This window comes from Musca autumnalis, unplaced genomic scaffold, assembly GCF_047663935.1.
Source record: "Musca autumnalis isolate F117 unplaced genomic scaffold, ASM4766393v1 scaffold_5, whole genome shotgun sequence".
NCBI classification, from domain to species: Eukaryota; Metazoa; Arthropoda; class Insecta; order Diptera; family Muscidae; genus Musca; species Musca autumnalis.
In genome coordinates this window covers 203,528,809-203,545,845 of record NW_027412088.1, presented here as the reverse complement: position 1 = coordinate 203,545,845, position 17,037 = coordinate 203,528,809, and the positions used below count along the sequence as shown (strand labels likewise).

Genomic DNA, 17,037 nt, shown 5'->3' with positions numbered 1-17,037 from the left:
CAAAAATGTTCACTTCCCTTTAAACAAAAATGGCGCTGAATGATGCTCTCTTTAAAAACTTTTTACACGACAAATTTGGGCGAGTAAAAAAATAGTAACATAGTTGCCGACGTCTGATTGGCTGATACGCCGACTTTGGCATTTGTTCCAATTTTTTTGACGTATTTTCCATTTTTCCGTTCCCGAACTATTTAAAAAAACTTGTGTGTGAGAACAAATTTTTTGCAGTTCTCTCTTTTACGAGTTTTACCATTAAAAAGTACGGGAACGAAGCTTATGTGTGTATGTTTTACAACAGTTTTTGTCTGGCTGAGTTGAGCCTGAAAACGTCCAGAACTAAGGCCTCGTCACATAAGAGAATATCTGGCTGACGAGGCCTGTAAGGTGAGAACACAATGAGAAATTCATCCTTATCCAAGCCGGAATTCGTGTAAAGGAATAAAGAAATCAAATTTGCATTTGAATTAGGCAGTACCTGGTCTTTATTCATTTATATGAAATTGAGCGTGAAGCAAGCAACAAAAGTCATTGCGATTCTACCTTGATGGAATGTCAGTTCGGCATTAAGGCATCGACACATAAGCATGGCATTCTTGCTTAAGTCATATCTGGTAAATGACTAAAGACCAAGTTCGACCTAATTCAAATGTGATTCTGAAATCTCTTTATTAGGTCGAACTTGGTCTTTAGTCATTTACCAGATATGACTTATGCAAAAATGCCATGCTTCTTATGTGTCGAGGCCTTTAAGGTATTATGCTGCCGGGAAAATGGTATGACGTGTAAACTACAATACTTGTCACCTTAACTACTATATATGATATAGATTATTAATAATAGCATAATATGAAAAGATCAAAACACTCATATCTCACCTGAACACATCTACCTAATGGAAACATTTTTATTTATTACTCGATATGAACATTGCATAGGCCTATTGTAAATAATTTATAATGGATTCTTTTCACCAAATGTACAGAGCAGCTTCATTTGCTGATTAATGCTTGATTTACATTTACGAAATCCACTCGATTTCAACTGTCAATTCCATTGCTTAAACGTCAAATGAAATCCAATGGATTTCGGATGAGTTTTCATTTGACGTATGTATACGCAAAGGAATTGACAGTTGAAATCGAGTGGATTTCGTAAATGTAAACCAAGCTTAACTTTTAGGTTTTGAATATGATACACTTTTCCAACAGCAAAAGATAAAGCCATTTTGGCATGCTCTCTCTTTTTTACTACTTTTTGGAGTTAATGAACGCTTTTCGAGTTAAAAATGGTAAAACTTGAAGATTCTTGCACGTAAAGGAACAGAGTTATTAACAGCTGTTTCAATGAAAAAAATTCATTTCCTTTGAATTGATAACACAAACAATCTGGTCGTTCTCGTTCCATTTCTCAAAAGGAACTAGTTCCTTAATCTCGTTCCATATAGTTCCTTCATTAATGTGACGTCGGAGATATGTTTCTTGTTACCTTTACCTTTTTTGAACGCAAATGAAAACGCAATATAAAAAATTGTAAAATACAAAACAAAAGTGACAACAGCTCCATTTGTCCGATTGAGCGATGTAACTAGGCGTTTACACCAGACAGTTTGTATTCAAATACAACTCTGATTTACTAACACATGCATACATTTGTCGTTTGTCTCTCAGCTGTCCATCAGTTTTTCACAGACAGCCGGGTTGACAAATTTTTGACATTTCTGTAAAAAAGAAGTGAGATTATAATTCAAATGTGCTGAAAACAAAAGAATATGTACAAAACAAAATATGTGAACTGAAAACAAAAAGAAATCGGTTATTTTCATTCATAATTTTACAACTGTTTTCGCAGTTGTCTGGACGCCTACGTCACACAGGCAAGTTGTGGGATTTTGACAATCAATACATGAAGTCAACTGTCCTGTCATTTGTAAACGCAGGGTAAATGAAATAATAAGACAAACAATAGGAACTAGTTAAACAAATGGAACTAGATGAACGAAAGAGCCGGATATAGTCCTTATCGTTCTTTCATTGGAATAGTTCATTTGAACTAATGATATTGCAAAAATAATCAGATTTGTTTTGTTAGGAAAACAATTGAATTTGCAATATTTAGGCGAAAATAAGAAGGATTTAACGTGTAAATCAATTGGCTGATATTGAAGAGGCGCCAAGAGAAAGTTATTGGTGTCACAACGTAAAACAATTGAGGATATAAGAAATGGCAAGCGAGGAAATCGGTAAGAATAACACACCCAAAATCTTAAATTATTTTTTTTTATTTATTTGATATCAATAAATTAAATAATTATTGTGAAATTGGGATGACAGATAACGTTTGTAGAGTTATATCTCAATTATACTACCCCTATTTTCCATTATCTTCACTCCTTGTTGCTCTCGGTGATATGCATTTAAACGTCTCTTACCTCATTTGCATTATTTGCTTCCTTATGCATTTCTTTTGTATTTTAGAACTGTTGGAACGTGTTTTGTTGCGTCTGGGTTGCGCTGATACAGATGAAAAATTGGAGGCATGTGTTGGACGATTTTTAACACCGGTTATATTAAAAATCACTTCGCCACATGATACTGTGCGCAACAAGGTTGGTATTTATTTTCAAAATCACAATAGTTAATAATTTATAACATTTATCTTTGTTTCTAAAGGTAGTAGAGGTGTTGACTCATATTAAACGACGCCTAAGCTCAAGATCCTCCGTTCAAATTCCCGTAGAGGCCTTAATTGATCAATACAAAGCCTCAACCAATTCACCATTTTTACAGAATTTTGCCATAATTTTCATAACTATGGGATATCCACGTTTAAGCATTGAATCTCGTTCACAATTAGCAGCCAAGCTTATTGGCTGTGAAGGAAAATTGGAAAATTATCAAGACAAGTAAGTAATTTGCGTACATTCACTTAAATTGTTTGTAATTTTTACTCGTGTTCTGTTTGTAAGATTATTCATGTTGATATTGGCCGATTTGAATGATATCAAACTACCAGATGACCCTGCCCAAAGAAAGGAAGTGCTGAATTTAGACGATAAACCAGAAATAAAGAAAAACTTCTTGTCTTTGTTGCAAGATGTGTTGCTTTTGCCTTATGGTGTAACACAGGAACAAGATGTTCCTGCTGGGATGAGTCCTTATTCCTTTAAGAGGGTTACTGTTAATAACTGGAAGGCTGAAGAATTGGAAAATGTAAGTATATTTTGATTTAAATGCAAAAATTTTCATTTTTTTTTTCATTTTGCAATTGCAGATTAAAAAAGGCATTGTGCGTTTTATTTGTTCTGGCATGTTTAGTGATTTGGATATTTTCTTGCTACTGGTACTGGCTTCGGCTGATACCCGTTTTAGTGTGGCCACCCCAGCCATTGCAGAGCTGAGTAAAGTTGTGACAGTTCTAGATTTTACTGATCCCCATGTTACAATGCCTTTGTATTCTTTGTTTTCGGGCAATGGTTCAAATGTTGCTGAACGTAAGACAACGCCTTGCTGTGCTAGGGTAAGGCAAAAACTCTTGTTGTATCTCATTAAATGCCATGGCAAGGGTATTAATGTACCCAAAGGTATCCAAGTTGTGTTCGAGGGCCTGTTTGGAACAAATACCAATCAGAAATGCAAGGTGTTGTCCCTACAATTTGCCGAAAATCTTATTAAGGAGTAAGTTGGTTTAAATGGAATTTGGAAATTTATTTTCATATGTAATTTCTTGTTTACAGAGGTCCCTTGGAAATTATCAATAAAGTATCAAAGGTACTTTTGACTGGGTTTTCCAAGTTGGTGGGCAAAGATTCTAGTGAGCCCAATGATGTGCAAAATGCAGCTTATTCAGCATTGGCCCAACTTTCGCGTACTTGTCCAACGGCTGTTAATCAGGACTTAAAAATTGTCCTTTCATATTTCAATCACTTAACAAATTCACCACCTGATCTACACACCTCCATTAGGGAAGCTTTAGTGGCAATGGCTCCCGCCTTTGCCTGGAAACCTGAAGAACATAAATCCGAAGATGGCACCACAGATGAAGTGGTTAAATTGAGTGGCCAACAGCATTTGCTATTGGCCATGCTTTCCGATAATGCTGAATCTAAGCTAAACATTGTACAAAATGTTACCAGTATATTTTTAACAACATGCTATCCAGAATATTATGCTCCTGCTAGGTATTTACTGCTTCTAATAGCTGGGGAACGGTAGGAAAAATGTGAAATTATTGTCTAAAAAAACTTTTAATAATATTTATTTTTTTCTAGCAACTCCTTGCGTGAAAATGTCACATCATATCTGTATGGTGTATCCAAAAAGGACCACATCAACTATCAAATGTTGTCATCCATTGAATATGTAAATGAAGATAAAAATACTAAGGACTTCAACAAACTTATTTCGGAACAGAGGCATGTGGTACTGCCCAGCTTCAAATCAATGATGCATCATGTCAATGAAATTGCTGAAAAAAGATTAAAAAAGAATATGGCAGTGGTGGTGGGACGTACAAAGTTGCCATTTTCATTGGAGGTTTATGAAGAGGTAACGGAGTAAATATTTTTTGTGGAAATGTTAAAAAAAATTGTTTTGTTTATTTAAGATTTTGGATTATTTGCGTATTTGCTTGTGGTACTCAGCTGGTGCTCGTTGTGCTCCTGGCGATACAAAATATCAACACAAACTAAAGCAATACATCATGTGTAACTATGAAGAATCGGAAAACAATGAATTACATCAATATTTGTTGTTTATACAAAAGGCTGTAGAGGCAAGGAGACGTAAGGATCTTAATATAATTTGATTATTCTTTTTGTGACTGAATGAATTTTTGCAGATGAATCTAATCTTTTGTGTCTCTACGATTTGTTGAATGTTACACCTGACCTATTGTGTAAATCTCAAATGCATTTATTGGAGCCCTTAACTAATTCCCTAAAAGACGTTTCCGAAGATATGCGTTCCAATGTGGCACAAATTGTGGGTATACTATGGGCCTATGGTTTTGATGAAAATGAGTTTAATGCTCAGGTGGGTATTTCTTTTAATTGTTATTTATTTTATCTTTACCTACAAGGAATCATTTGTTTATAGATTGGTGATTGTCTTAAGGAGTTGCCTCAACGGTCATTGGAACACAAACATGGCTGGTTGTTGGTAATGGGTCATGCCTTTAGTCGCATTATTCAGAAATATAAACAATCTGAGGTGGAGAAAGACTATCAGAATTGGTCACAATTTGTGGATGCCATCAAAATTATAGGTAAAGGCCCGGAGCCTGTGGGAAAGAAGATATAACTATTTTTTCTTTTGTTTTCAGCTGAATTCTTGGTGAAAGGACCTCAGGATTTACTCATATCGGCTGCTGCCAAATGTTTTTCTATGATAAGCAAATGGACTGCCATACCAAATGTTCAGCTATCAATAACCTTCCAAAAACCTGACAATGACAACGATGATGATGATGAGGAAATGACGGAGTATAGTAAGTTTAGAACAGCAAATTTGTATCTTCTGCTAGAACACTTTTTGATCTTCTGCATGAAAGTATTTTGCCAGAAGGGTTTCTCGGCATATATAAGAAGAGCATATCGTCACCTGAACTGCCTAAAAACGTAACCCTCAAAGGGTTACGTCTATGGGCATTTCTGGTGACGACATATGATTTGAATATTTCACTTTAACATAATCTACTAATCTCCATTTTCAGCTGCTACTGGTTCCACAAAGTACTTCATCTTTACAGTTGTTCATAGACTTTTAAAAAGCTCTTCAGTACGGCCCAAAATTCGAGCAGAAGCTGCAAAATGTTTGGGCAATTTAGCTATAGGTGATGGACAATATTTTACTCAAAGGAACTTGGAGAAATTCCTCTCTTTGGTGAAGATACAAAAAGATGCAGCCTTGAATATTGCCATTTCGGATGCTATTGCAACAACATTGTGTGGTTATGATATAAGTGAGGGCAAACCTTCGGAAGATTTTATTAATCCTCATTGCAGTGATGAGGCATTTGAAACATTTTTGAACTCCCTAATACGTCTTGTACCCGAACCAAATCCACATTGTCGCCAATCGTGTTCTGTGTGGCTTTTGGCCGTTATCAAAAATTGCAGCTATAGACCAGCAGTGCTCAACAAGAAGCAAATGTTGCAATATGCTTTTACCGAGCTGTTGTCAGATGATAGTGGTAAGTGTTACAGGGAGGTTGGCCGAAACATTTTTTGGAAGAAGTCTTTTTTTATGGATTGAGAAGGGAGAGAGAAGAACTTTTTATCTCAGAACTGTCTCAAATATATGAGAAGCAAAATGGAACCATTTGTTTTGTAATTTTACGTTTATTTTCCTTTCACAGAATTTGTCCAAGATGTGGCCTCTCGTGGTTTGGGTTTGGTCTATAACTTATCAGATCCCACTAGCCAAAATGAATTGGCTAATTCTTTGCTGGACCAATTAATGGGGGGCAAACGCAAGGTTAACAAAGTCAATGAAGATACAGAGCTCTTTGCCGAGGGTATGCTGGGTAAAACTCCTACAGGGTAATAACCTCAACTACTCCATTTAAATATTTTGTTAACTTTATTTTTATCTTAGTGGCAACATTACTACCTATAAGGAACTATGTTCTTTGGCCTCTGATCTCAATCAACCGGAAATGATTTATCAATTTATGCAATTGGCCAATCACAATGCTGCCTGGACAAGTAAGCTGGGTGCCGCATTTGGATTAAAATCTCTATCGAGTGAAACCAAGGCCAAAATGCAACCGTATTTAAGTAAAATCGTACCAAGACTTTATCGCTACAAATACGATCCCACACCAAAAATACAAAATTCCATGATTTCCATATGGGATTCAATTGTCAGTGAACCCAAGGAGGTTGTGGAACAATACTATTGGGAAATACTAAGGGAGTTACTCGATAATTTAACCTTTAATGAATGGCGTGTAAGAATTGCCTGTTGTTTGGCTGTAAGAGATCTTTTGCGTAGACCAAATGGTTTGAGGTTACGTTCAGACGAGAGAATTCGTAAAGGTGGAAGTTCCCCATCGAAGAGTAATGCCATGGAAGTGGGTATGTGGGGATTTCATTAGTCTGATCATGAATGTAAACTCCCCGTAAATTGTGTCTCTCTGCTATTGCAACTTAATGGAGAGAGTGAGACAACCCTCGGGCAGCTGATATTCATGGTCGTTCTGTATATGTTTGTGATTATTTATTTATATTCCTTCCTCTTCAGATGAGGTACCCGAACCGGAATTAAAAGAATTGTGGGCTCAACTGTTTCGTGTTATGGATGATATCCACGAAGGCACTCGTTTGGCAGCTGAGGGTACTGCTCTATTTCTCAGCAAGGTATGTGTCTAATAAAAAATATTTTAACATTTATAAATATTTTTATATCCATTTTCAGCTCTGTGTCACTGCCGCCTCTTCCGAACATGGAAAATCCGGCTCTGCTGTGGCCTCCTCCATATTACCCTTCCTGTTGGAAACTGGTGTAACCCACGTGGTTGCTGATATCCGCAAGATTAGCATTAAAACTATTTCGGAAATGATTGATTCATCGGGAGCCTTAATTGCACCGCATCTGCCATCTTTAATACCCTGCCTTCTAAAGGCCACTGGTGAATTGGAGTCTTCGAAATTGTCCTATCTTTCAACAAGATTGGGTGCTGATCATGATGCCCAAGAAAGGGTTGATTCCATAAGGGCAGAAGCCGCCAAATCGCACCATACCACAGAGACAACATCAAAGGTAAACTACTATTCCATCTCACATTATCCTATCAATTGATTAATGATGGCTTACCTTTTAAATAGTGCATCCGTTTCATAGACTATGAGTCATTGGAGAAAATGACCCCTGCCGTTTTGGATCTTGTAAAAACTACCGTCAATTTGGGCACCAAAATTGCCTGTGCCCATTTTATATGCCTGGTAAGATGATGCAACTATTTTTCTGTATTAGGAATCTGAGCCAATGATTTTTTAATTCTAGATAAGCATTCGTCTGAGTAACGAAATGACTCCATTGGTTGGCAAATATTTGGGTGCCTCTTTTGTCGGCCTTAAGGATCGCAATGCCACCGTTCGAAAATATTATGCCAGTGCTATTGGTCATCTAATAGGAATTGCTAAGGTAAGACAAGACAATTGTTTATTGTATTAAGAACTCAAGGGGGTCTTCGATTATTGTATAAAATAGGTATTTCTATTCTATATAATACCAGAGGTAATATATTCTACATAAGACTCAAACAAACATAGAGGGTTTTTATTCTATTCTATAGAATACCCAATGGTCTTCTATTCCAATGGTCTGGGTTTTTATTCTATTCTATAGAAGACCCCATGGTCTTCTATTCCAACGATCTCCTTTTCTATAGAATACCCAATGTTCTTCTTTTCTATAGAAGACCCACTGTTTTCTTTTCTATAAAAGACCCAATTGTCTAATATTCTTTACTTTTATTCGAGAAACTTAACTAAGTTACACCTATTCCTTCCTTTTCAGGAACAATCCATACGCAATTTATTCCTTAAACTTGATGAATTATATATGGAAAATGCCTCGCATCGTTCGGCAGTTTTACAAGTCCTCCAATCAATCAACAAACGTCACAATGAATTAATCAAAGACTACTTGGACAGTGCCTTGCCACTGATCTTCTTTGCCATGCATGAAGAACAGAATGAAGATAACAAGTCAAACATTGAATCATGGCGTGATTTATGGAATGAAGTTAGTCCCGGTGATGCTGGTATACGTATGAATCTTAATGTTATTGTACCCAAGCTAGAGAAGTCGCTAAATGATGCCAGTTGGTCTAGAAAGGCGCAGGCAGCCAATGCTATACAGACCATAGCAAAACGTTTACGGGACACATTAGAAGAAAAAGATCGTCTACAACTGATAAATTTACTTATTACTGGTCTTCAGGGACGTACATTTCAAGGAAAGGAACGTCTCTTGCAGGCATTAGCTGCCCTTTGCAAGGGCCTCGATCATAAACATGAAATTTGTGAACGTATTGTTGAGGCAGCCATGAAGGAATGTCGCAAAGAAGAGCCCCAATACAGAACTCTTGTTTTACCCTGTTTGGGTGATATTCTTGAAGATTTGGAAGTTGATCGTTTTGAAGAAGTCTATAATATGCTTTGGAAAATCTTAGATAAAAAGGCATTGCGTAAATTATCTACCTCAGATGATGATGGTGATGATGATAAGGAAGAAGACCTGACGACAGATGAGCGTAACAAAAGGGCCACAATTTTAAATAAACTGAAAGAGGTGGTATGTGAAACTTTGGGCAAGGCATGGCCACGTAATTCTGCTGATACTCAGGCGAAATATCAAATACTCTTTGCTGAACGTTGCTCAACAATATTGGTGGATAATACAAGGCCAGTACAAGTTAGTCTGCTTGTTGCATTGGCAAAATACACAGAACGTTTACATATTTTGGGCATCCAGGAAGATGTTAAAGATGACTCGGCTGGCAACAAAGAAAAGAAGGCTAAAGTGGACAATGAAATGGAAAGGGATGTTGTTGTGCCGAAAATTTGTGAAAGTGTTTTGTCGGCTGTTAGTTATGCGGCAGGTGAGTAGCAAAACAAAAATAAATGAAAACAATGTTTGGTGGTAGGGAAGAGAATTGAGGAAAATGGACAGTTTTCTCCCCCCTTTCTGCCGAAAACGCTGGCTCGTTTGCTTCATTGAAATGTTCAGCTTTTAATCCTAAACGTTGCTGTTTATTTTAATCCTCCATTCTTTCTTTTTAGGCATACCCCATACAGGCTTGCGAAAAGAGGCTCTCACCATTGTCTTAATTCTAATAAAACGCCTTAGCGATGTTAAGGACATGAAAAATCTAACATTAATTAAACAAAACTTTGATGAAAATCTCGCCAAATTTCAAAAAGATTCCGCACCTGAAGTTCGCTGTCGCATCAAAGACATTGAAGAGAAGTTTGTTAAATGTGGCTTCCAAGATCATTAACGACGATTCAAAACATATGGTGGGGTAATTAAACAAAAATAATATGATGAGATTTAAAATGTGAATTTACAAAAAAAGGTATAAAATATGGGAATTTATATTTGTAAGATATTTTTTGTCTCAAATAAAATATTATTTTTCAAAATACAGATGAAAATTTTGGCGTTTCATGTAAATAATTTGACAACAAGATCAAATCTTTCAAGTCATATATCAAAGTCAATAATCGAAAAACCAATTATCTAATTAAGGTGTTGGGTTATTTCAAAACGTAAGTATAGTGTTGACCACATTTTTTACGTAGTCTTGCGTGTAGAACATACATTTTTAATTATTTTAATTTTAGAATTAAGCAAAGTGCTTGACCTAGAAGATTGCGTGACCAAGGTGATAGACAGAACAATTAATACATTTTATAATAAATACGTGAAAATTTGTCAAATTAAGGCATTCCATGACGTACTTAAGTTCAATGGAATCTTCACAGAAAACGTGCTGAACGAATTCTATTAGAAAGGGATTCCTAGCCGGAGTCGGACAATTTATATCGGTAGGACATAGCGATAACTTTATTTTTGTTGTTACAGAATTCCAACTACTGAAAAAAGGGTGTTTCTATAGACCCTTCGGAAAGAAAGGGTGCTTCTATAGAATCTTTCTGAAAGATAGGGTGCTTCTATCGACCCTTTCTGAAAGAAAGGGTGCTTCTATAGACCCTTTTTGAAAGAAAGGGTGCTTCTATAGACCCTTTCTGAAAGAAATGTTGCTTCTATAGACCCTTTCTGAAAAAAGGGTGCTTCTATAGACCCTTTCTGAGAGAAAGGGTGCTTCTATAGACCCTCTCTGAAAACCCTTTCTGAAAGAAATGTTGCTTCTATAACCCTTTCTGAAAAAAGGGTGCTTCTATAGACCCTTTCTGAAAAAATGTTGCTTCTATAGACCCTTTCTGAAAAAAAGGTGCTTCTATAGACCCTTTCTGAAAAAAGGGTGCTTCTATAGACCCTTTCTGAGAGAAAGGGTGCTTCTATAGACCTTTTCTGAAAGAAAGGGTGCTTCTATAGACCTTTTCTGAAAGAAAGGGTGCTTCTATAGACCCTTTCTGAAAGAAAGAGTGCTTCTATAGACCTTTTCTGAAAGAAAGGGTGCTTCTGTAGAACTTTTCTGAAAGATAGGGTGCTTCTATATACCCTTTCTGAAAAAAGGGTGCTTCTATAGACCCTTTCTGAAAAAATGTTGCTTCTATAGACCCTTTCTGAAAAAAAGGTGCTTCTATAGACCCTTTCTGAAAAAAAGGGTGCTTCTATAGACCCTTTCTGAGAGAAAGGGTGCTTCTATAGACCTTTTCTGAAAGAAAGGGTGCTTCTATAGACCCTTTCTGAAAGAAAGAGTGCTTCTATAGACCTTTTCTGAAAGAAAGGGTGCTTCTGTAGAACTTTTCTGAAAGATAGGGTGCTTCTATATACCTTTTCTGAAAAAAGGGTGCTTCTATAGACCATTTCAGAAAGAAAGGGTGCTTCTATAGACCTTTTCTGAAAGAAAGGGTGCTTCTATAGACCTTTTCTGAAAGAAAGGGTGTTTCTATAGACCTTTTCTGAAAGAAAGGGTGCTTCTATAGACCTTTTTCTGAAAGAAAGGGTGTTTCTATAGACCTTTTCTGAAAGAAAGGGTGCTTCTATAGACCTTTTCTGAAAGAAAGGGTGCTTCTATAGACCATTTCTGAAAGAAAGGGTGCTTCTATAGACCTTTTCTGAAAGAAAGGGTGCTTCTATAGACCTTTTCTGAAAGAAAGGGTGCTTCTATAGACCTTTTCTGAAAGAAAGGGTGCTTCTATAGACCCTTTCTGAAAGAAAGGGTGCTTCTATAGACCCTTTTTGAAAGAAAGGGTGCTTCTATAGACACTTTCTGAAAGAAAGGGTGCTTCTATAGACCCTTTCTGAAAGAAAGGGTGCTTCTATAGACCCTTTCTGAAAGAAATGTTGCTTCTATAGACCCTTTCTGAAAGAAAGGGTGCTTCTATAGACCCTTTCTGAAAAAAGGGTGCTTCTATAGACCCTTTCTGAAAGAAATGTTGCTTCTATAACCCTTTCTGAAAAAAGGGTGCTTCTATAACCCTTTCTGAAAAAAGGGTGCTTCTATAGACCCTTTCTGAAAAAAATGTTGCTTCTATAGACCCTTTCTGAAAAAGGGTGCTTCTATAGACCCTTTCTGAAAAAAGGGTGCTTCTATAGACCCTTTCTGAAAAAAAGGGTGCTTCTATAGACCCTTTCTGAAAAAAAGGGTGCTTCTATAGACCCTTTCTGAAAAAAAGGGTGCTTCTATAGACCCTTTCTGAGAGAAAGAGTGCTTCTATAGACCCTTTCTGAGAGAAAGGGTGCTTCTATAGACCCTTTCTGAGAGAAAGGGTGCTTCTATAGACCCTTTCTGAGAGAAAGGGTGCTTCTATAGACCTTTTCTGAAAGAAAGGGTGCTTCTATAAACCCTTTCTGAAAGAAAGGGTGCTTCTATAGACCTTTTCTGAAAGAAAGGGTGCTTCTATAGACCTTTTCTGAAAGAAAGCGTGCTTCTATAGACCTTTTCTGAAAGAAGGGGTGCTTCTATAGACCCTTTCTGAAAGAAAGGGTGCTTCTATAGACCCTTCTGAAAGAAAGTGTGCTTCTATAGACCCTTTCTGAAAGAAAGGGTGCTTCTATAGACCCTTCTTAAAGAAAGGGTGCTTCTATAGACCCTTCTTAAAGAAAGGGTTCTTCTATAGACCCTTCTTAAAGAAAGGGTGCTTCTATAGACCCTTCTTAAAGAAAGGGTGCTTCTATAGACCCTTCTTAAAGAAAGGGTGCTTCTATAGACCCTTCTTAAAGAAAGGGTGCTTCTATAGACCCTTCTTAAGAAAGGGTGCTTCTATAGACCCTTTCTGAAAGAAAGGTCTGCATTGATGAGTCGAAGGAAGCATTGAGTTTTGTGGGGGTTGTTCTCATGCGTGCCTTCCTCAGCGAGGAATTCTAGACCCTTTATGAAAGACCTTTTCTGAAAGAAAGGGTGCTTCTATAGACCCTTTCAAAAAGAAAGGGTGCTTCTATTGACCCTTTCTGAAAGAAAGAATGCATCTAAAGACCATTTCTGAAAGAAAGGATGCATCTAAAGACCATTTCTGAAAAAAGGGTGCTTCTATGGGTGCTTTTATGACGTTTCGGAAGCCAGCCTAATATAAGGCTGATACAACAACAAAATCAGTTTGTCATTGTGGCACAAAACCATTCCGCATTACGATGTAGGTTAATATTTAATGATTTTGTCCTTTTTGGATCTAATTCTATATTCTGTTATTCAAATTCTATACAAGACAAGATTTGAGCTGTTTGTAGTTTACTTATCTTTATTAGATACTTTTATGGCAGTGGCAGCCACCTCTTTGATCTCTCAATTCATTAACCTTTACAATAGGTAGAATAATAAATATGTTTTCTAAAATTTCAAGTCATGTTTAAAATAAATTTTGAACGTGCATCCTTTGTTTAATTAATGCCACGTAATTTCAAACGTTTTACGTGGTGGTGGCACAACATTCCCATCATTATTCTTTGATTCAATTGCAACAATCTACCTGAGTAACTTTTTTTTGTTGGAAGTCATCATTTACTGCATTTCCAAGAAAGAAAGGTGGTTGAAAATTGAACAATTTTCCGTCTTTAGGTTTCTTACAACTTCGAAGTCATGTTTCAGGGAATGTTTAAGAAAATAAACGTACAACCTCAAAGTGCAAAACAGACATATGAACCCCATTATTCCCAAAATAATTGTACTGCAGCTGGTTAGGCTACCCCATTCAAAAAGAACAACAAACAATACACTTTTTCTTTGTTATTAAAATAATTTTAATTAAAATATTTCTATACGATTATAAAAAAATTCAATGGTTTTTCATAACAATGGATTCATTGGTAGTAGGAGATAGATAAAATAGTATAACACAAGATATTTGTTGTTTTTGTCTAATACATTATTGGTTGCTTTTGACAGAAAAAAAATAACTTACAACTAATTGTGATTCTTCAAGTATATGCAACAAATTGAGAAAAAATATTGGTCCGTAATCCTTAAATGGCCTATGCTCTGTTAATTGACAATTGATAGATTATTTTGATTACAAACTGATATTCGATAATCTTAAAACAATAAAAAAAATAGCTAAACTTAAATCTATGGCATTAGGAGCTTGGTGGGCGGGTGGTAAAGCAAAAGTAAACTGGGCTATGTCCCAATGCCATTTGTGACAATAGTTTTAAAAGTAATTTAACATTAAATATAAAATCAAAAATACATAGCATTAAAAAACCTCGCTTCTAAACATTAAGGAAATTTTGTTTGTTTGGAAATACATATAGAAGGTTAGGTGAACAACTAAGCCAGTTTTACTCACTTTCCTCTAAGTCTTTGTGTGTGGTATTTACGAGAATAAAGTAGTGGAATATTTGCCTAGAGCTAGCTGCTTGCAAAGACCCCACGTATTAGTTATCCCCTTTGGTCGGTGTTGCGTCATTGGAATCATCTGAGGAATTGTCTTCATTCGATTCTGTTTGATCTTTCTCTTCAATTTCCACTCCTTCTTCTTCGCCTTCGACTTCATTTAACATTTCAGTGAGTACAGAGACCAAGTGTTTGGCTTCCTCCAATTGTTGACGTGAGGTATTTAGCTCCTCCTCCAAACCTTCAATACGTTCATAGAGGCGATGATTTTCTTCAAGACTTTGCTCCAAGGCTTCACGACGTTTCTCAGCCAAACGTTCCCAATATGTTTCACTGGGTTTTGCTTCACCGGTTAGGTCTTCTGCGGTAATCTTCTTCGACGTCGTCGTTTCGTTGTCTTTTGTTGTTGATTTACTGGGACTCGTTTGAGTCTCTGCAACTCGTGTTTCGATCTTCTTACGTTTCGCATAGTCTGTGCTGCCAGACAATGTGGTCTCGGTTGCTGCTTTAAGGCGACTCAGCTTGTCAATTTGTGGACGTCCAGTCAAATTCTCCTTATCGGTGGCTACCCCTTGCAAAACTTTCAGGGTTTTTCTTTGATTTTTCAGATTTTCCTGCTGTTCTGCCGCCGACTCGATCTGGATGAAGACTTTCTTGACAGAAGCGTTAGACATTTTCACAATGGGTAGTATTTTAATAAATTAGTCACAAAATATTCGAACGTTTTTGTATATCTGATTTTTGATCGTTTACTCACGCGACTGACGCTTTCATCTGTTGGGATTCGATTCGAACGTTATATTTTCGGCAATACACAGTGAGATCGGCAATTATAAAGATGGTGGTGGTTTTTATCTTTTGTCTTTAAATGTCAAAATATGGCGCCCTTTTTGTTTAAACAAGCTGAAGTTGGTTGTAGTTCACAAAGAAGGTGCATGTGTCATGTGCTGGGTAGGAATTATAGATGGCGTTGTATGTAAATATGAAAATTAATTTTTTTAATCAATAGCTCTGCTTCTTTACGTGCAAGAATCTTCAAGTTTTACTACTTTTTACTCGAAAAGCGTTCCTTTACTTCATACACCAAACAATTCATATGGGAGCAGTATACAACTTTTAATACTTTTGCCGGTTTTACCATTTTCAAGAGTAAAAGAACAAACCAAATGTAGTATTTTAGTATTTTTTAATAGTTATCAATCCAATTTAGTGGTGTATATGAAACGTAATGTGGCATAAATTTACTTTAGCGGCACCTAAGGTAGAAATAACACATTTTCACCACAGGTAGCCCTTTCTATTCTGATTGCAATTATATATATTTTTTGTCCCGGAAATGTATACTTCCTGAGATATAGGCCTTGAAAATTCCGGAAACCCCTAATAGTCCATTTAGATATGACTTCATTAGCCGGATTTAGCACATTATCAGGTTTTATTTGCTAAATCCACCCAAAATCTACCAGATTTCCCATACAAAAATAAATCCTCGTATTGAGTGGACTTGTTTCAAATCCGGCATAATATGTCATTTAGATATGACAACATTAGCCGGATTTAGCACATTATCAGGTTTTATTTGCTAAATCCAGCCAAAATCTACCAGATTTCCCATACAAAAATAAATCCTCCTATTGAGTGGATTTGTTTTAAATCTGGCATAAATCCTCGTATACAACTCTGTTTTTAGCAACATGTTGCTAGAAAATACAAAAAGTTGCAAGCTGGCACAAGAAACAAGGTAGATGCATCGGTGAATTGCTACACTAAAAATAATTTAAAATGTAAAAATTTGTAAACAAGACGGAAAAATTAAATTTGTTTTGATGTACAAAGTTGATTTTAATCAACCAAGACTAATATTTATGATGTCTAAACGATAAAATAATTCGTTTATTTATTTTAGATGGGCAAACTGCGATAAAATAATAATTTATTTGCTATTTAGTTAGCATTAGTAGCATAATGTGCTAACATTTTCAGTATTAAACAATACATTTGTAATTTGACGTATGTTTTTTGAGTCGAATTTAATTTACAAAAAATTCTTTCACGTTTCACATTCGTTCAGATGGGCTGATGCATCTACCTTGGTAATTGTGCTAGGAACAAAAATCAGCTGACTGCCATTTAAATCCTCCAAAATGTATATCTAAATGCAATGAGATTTGTACTGGATTTATTAAATCCAGTCGAGGATTTATGGCTAGTCTAAATGAGCTATAAATCCTCGTTTACAACTCTGTTTTATGCAACATGTTGCTAGAAAATGCAAAAAGTTACAAGCTGGCACAAGAAACAAGGTAGATGCATCGGTGAATTACTACACTAGAAATAATTTAAAAGCTCTGTTCCTTTACGTGCAAGAATCTTCAAGTTTTACCACTTTTTACTCGAAAAGCGTTCCTTTACTTCGAACACCATACAATTCATATGGGAAGAGTTTACAACTTTTACTACTTTTTCCGGTTTTACCATTTAGTAAAGGAACAGACCAAAAATGTAAAAATTAGTAAACAAGCCGGAAAAATTAAATTTGTTTTGATGTACAAAGTTGATTTTAATCAACCC

General features: G+C 36.1%; 2 protein-coding genes across 3 annotated transcripts; one reads left to right on the top strand and one right to left on the bottom strand.

Moving 5' to 3' along the window:
* Window positions 1-1,978: 1,978 nt before the first annotated feature.
* On the top strand, window positions 1,979-10,162 carry LOC141405632 (proteasome-associated protein ECM29 homolog). 2 transcript variants are annotated; one of them, XM_073990203.1, is made up of 20 exons: window positions 1,979-2,239; window positions 2,475-2,609; window positions 2,674-2,902; window positions 2,966-3,209; window positions 3,271-3,674; window positions 3,734-4,207; window positions 4,268-4,544; window positions 4,603-4,780; window positions 4,837-5,030; window positions 5,094-5,262; window positions 5,320-5,484; window positions 5,710-6,189; window positions 6,355-6,538; window positions 6,594-7,075; window positions 7,242-7,357; window positions 7,416-7,760; window positions 7,826-7,942; window positions 8,004-8,144; window positions 8,520-9,606; window positions 9,788-10,162. In XM_073990203.1, exons 1-20 carry the CDS (start codon window positions 2,221-2,223, stop codon window positions 10,003-10,005), a joined length of 5,658 nt encoding a protein of 1,885 aa, XP_073846304.1. In that variant the 5' UTR covers window positions 1,979-2,220; the 3' UTR covers window positions 10,006-10,162. The 2 variants fall into 2 exon arrangements, with proteins under 2 accessions (XP_073846304.1, XP_073846305.1); XM_073990204.1 differs by having other exon boundaries at window positions 2,040-2,239; window positions 2,475-2,605; window positions 2,670-2,902.
* A 3,694-nt stretch (window positions 10,163-13,856) lies between these two features.
* Window positions 13,857-15,333, bottom strand: geminin (geminin DNA replication inhibitor). Its single transcript, XM_073989262.1, has one exon. The coding sequence runs from the start codon at window positions 15,138-15,140 to the stop codon at window positions 14,508-14,510; it is 633 nt and encodes a 210-aa protein (XP_073845363.1). The 5' UTR covers window positions 15,141-15,333; the 3' UTR covers window positions 13,857-14,507.
* Window positions 15,334-17,037: the final 1,704 nt, after the last annotated feature.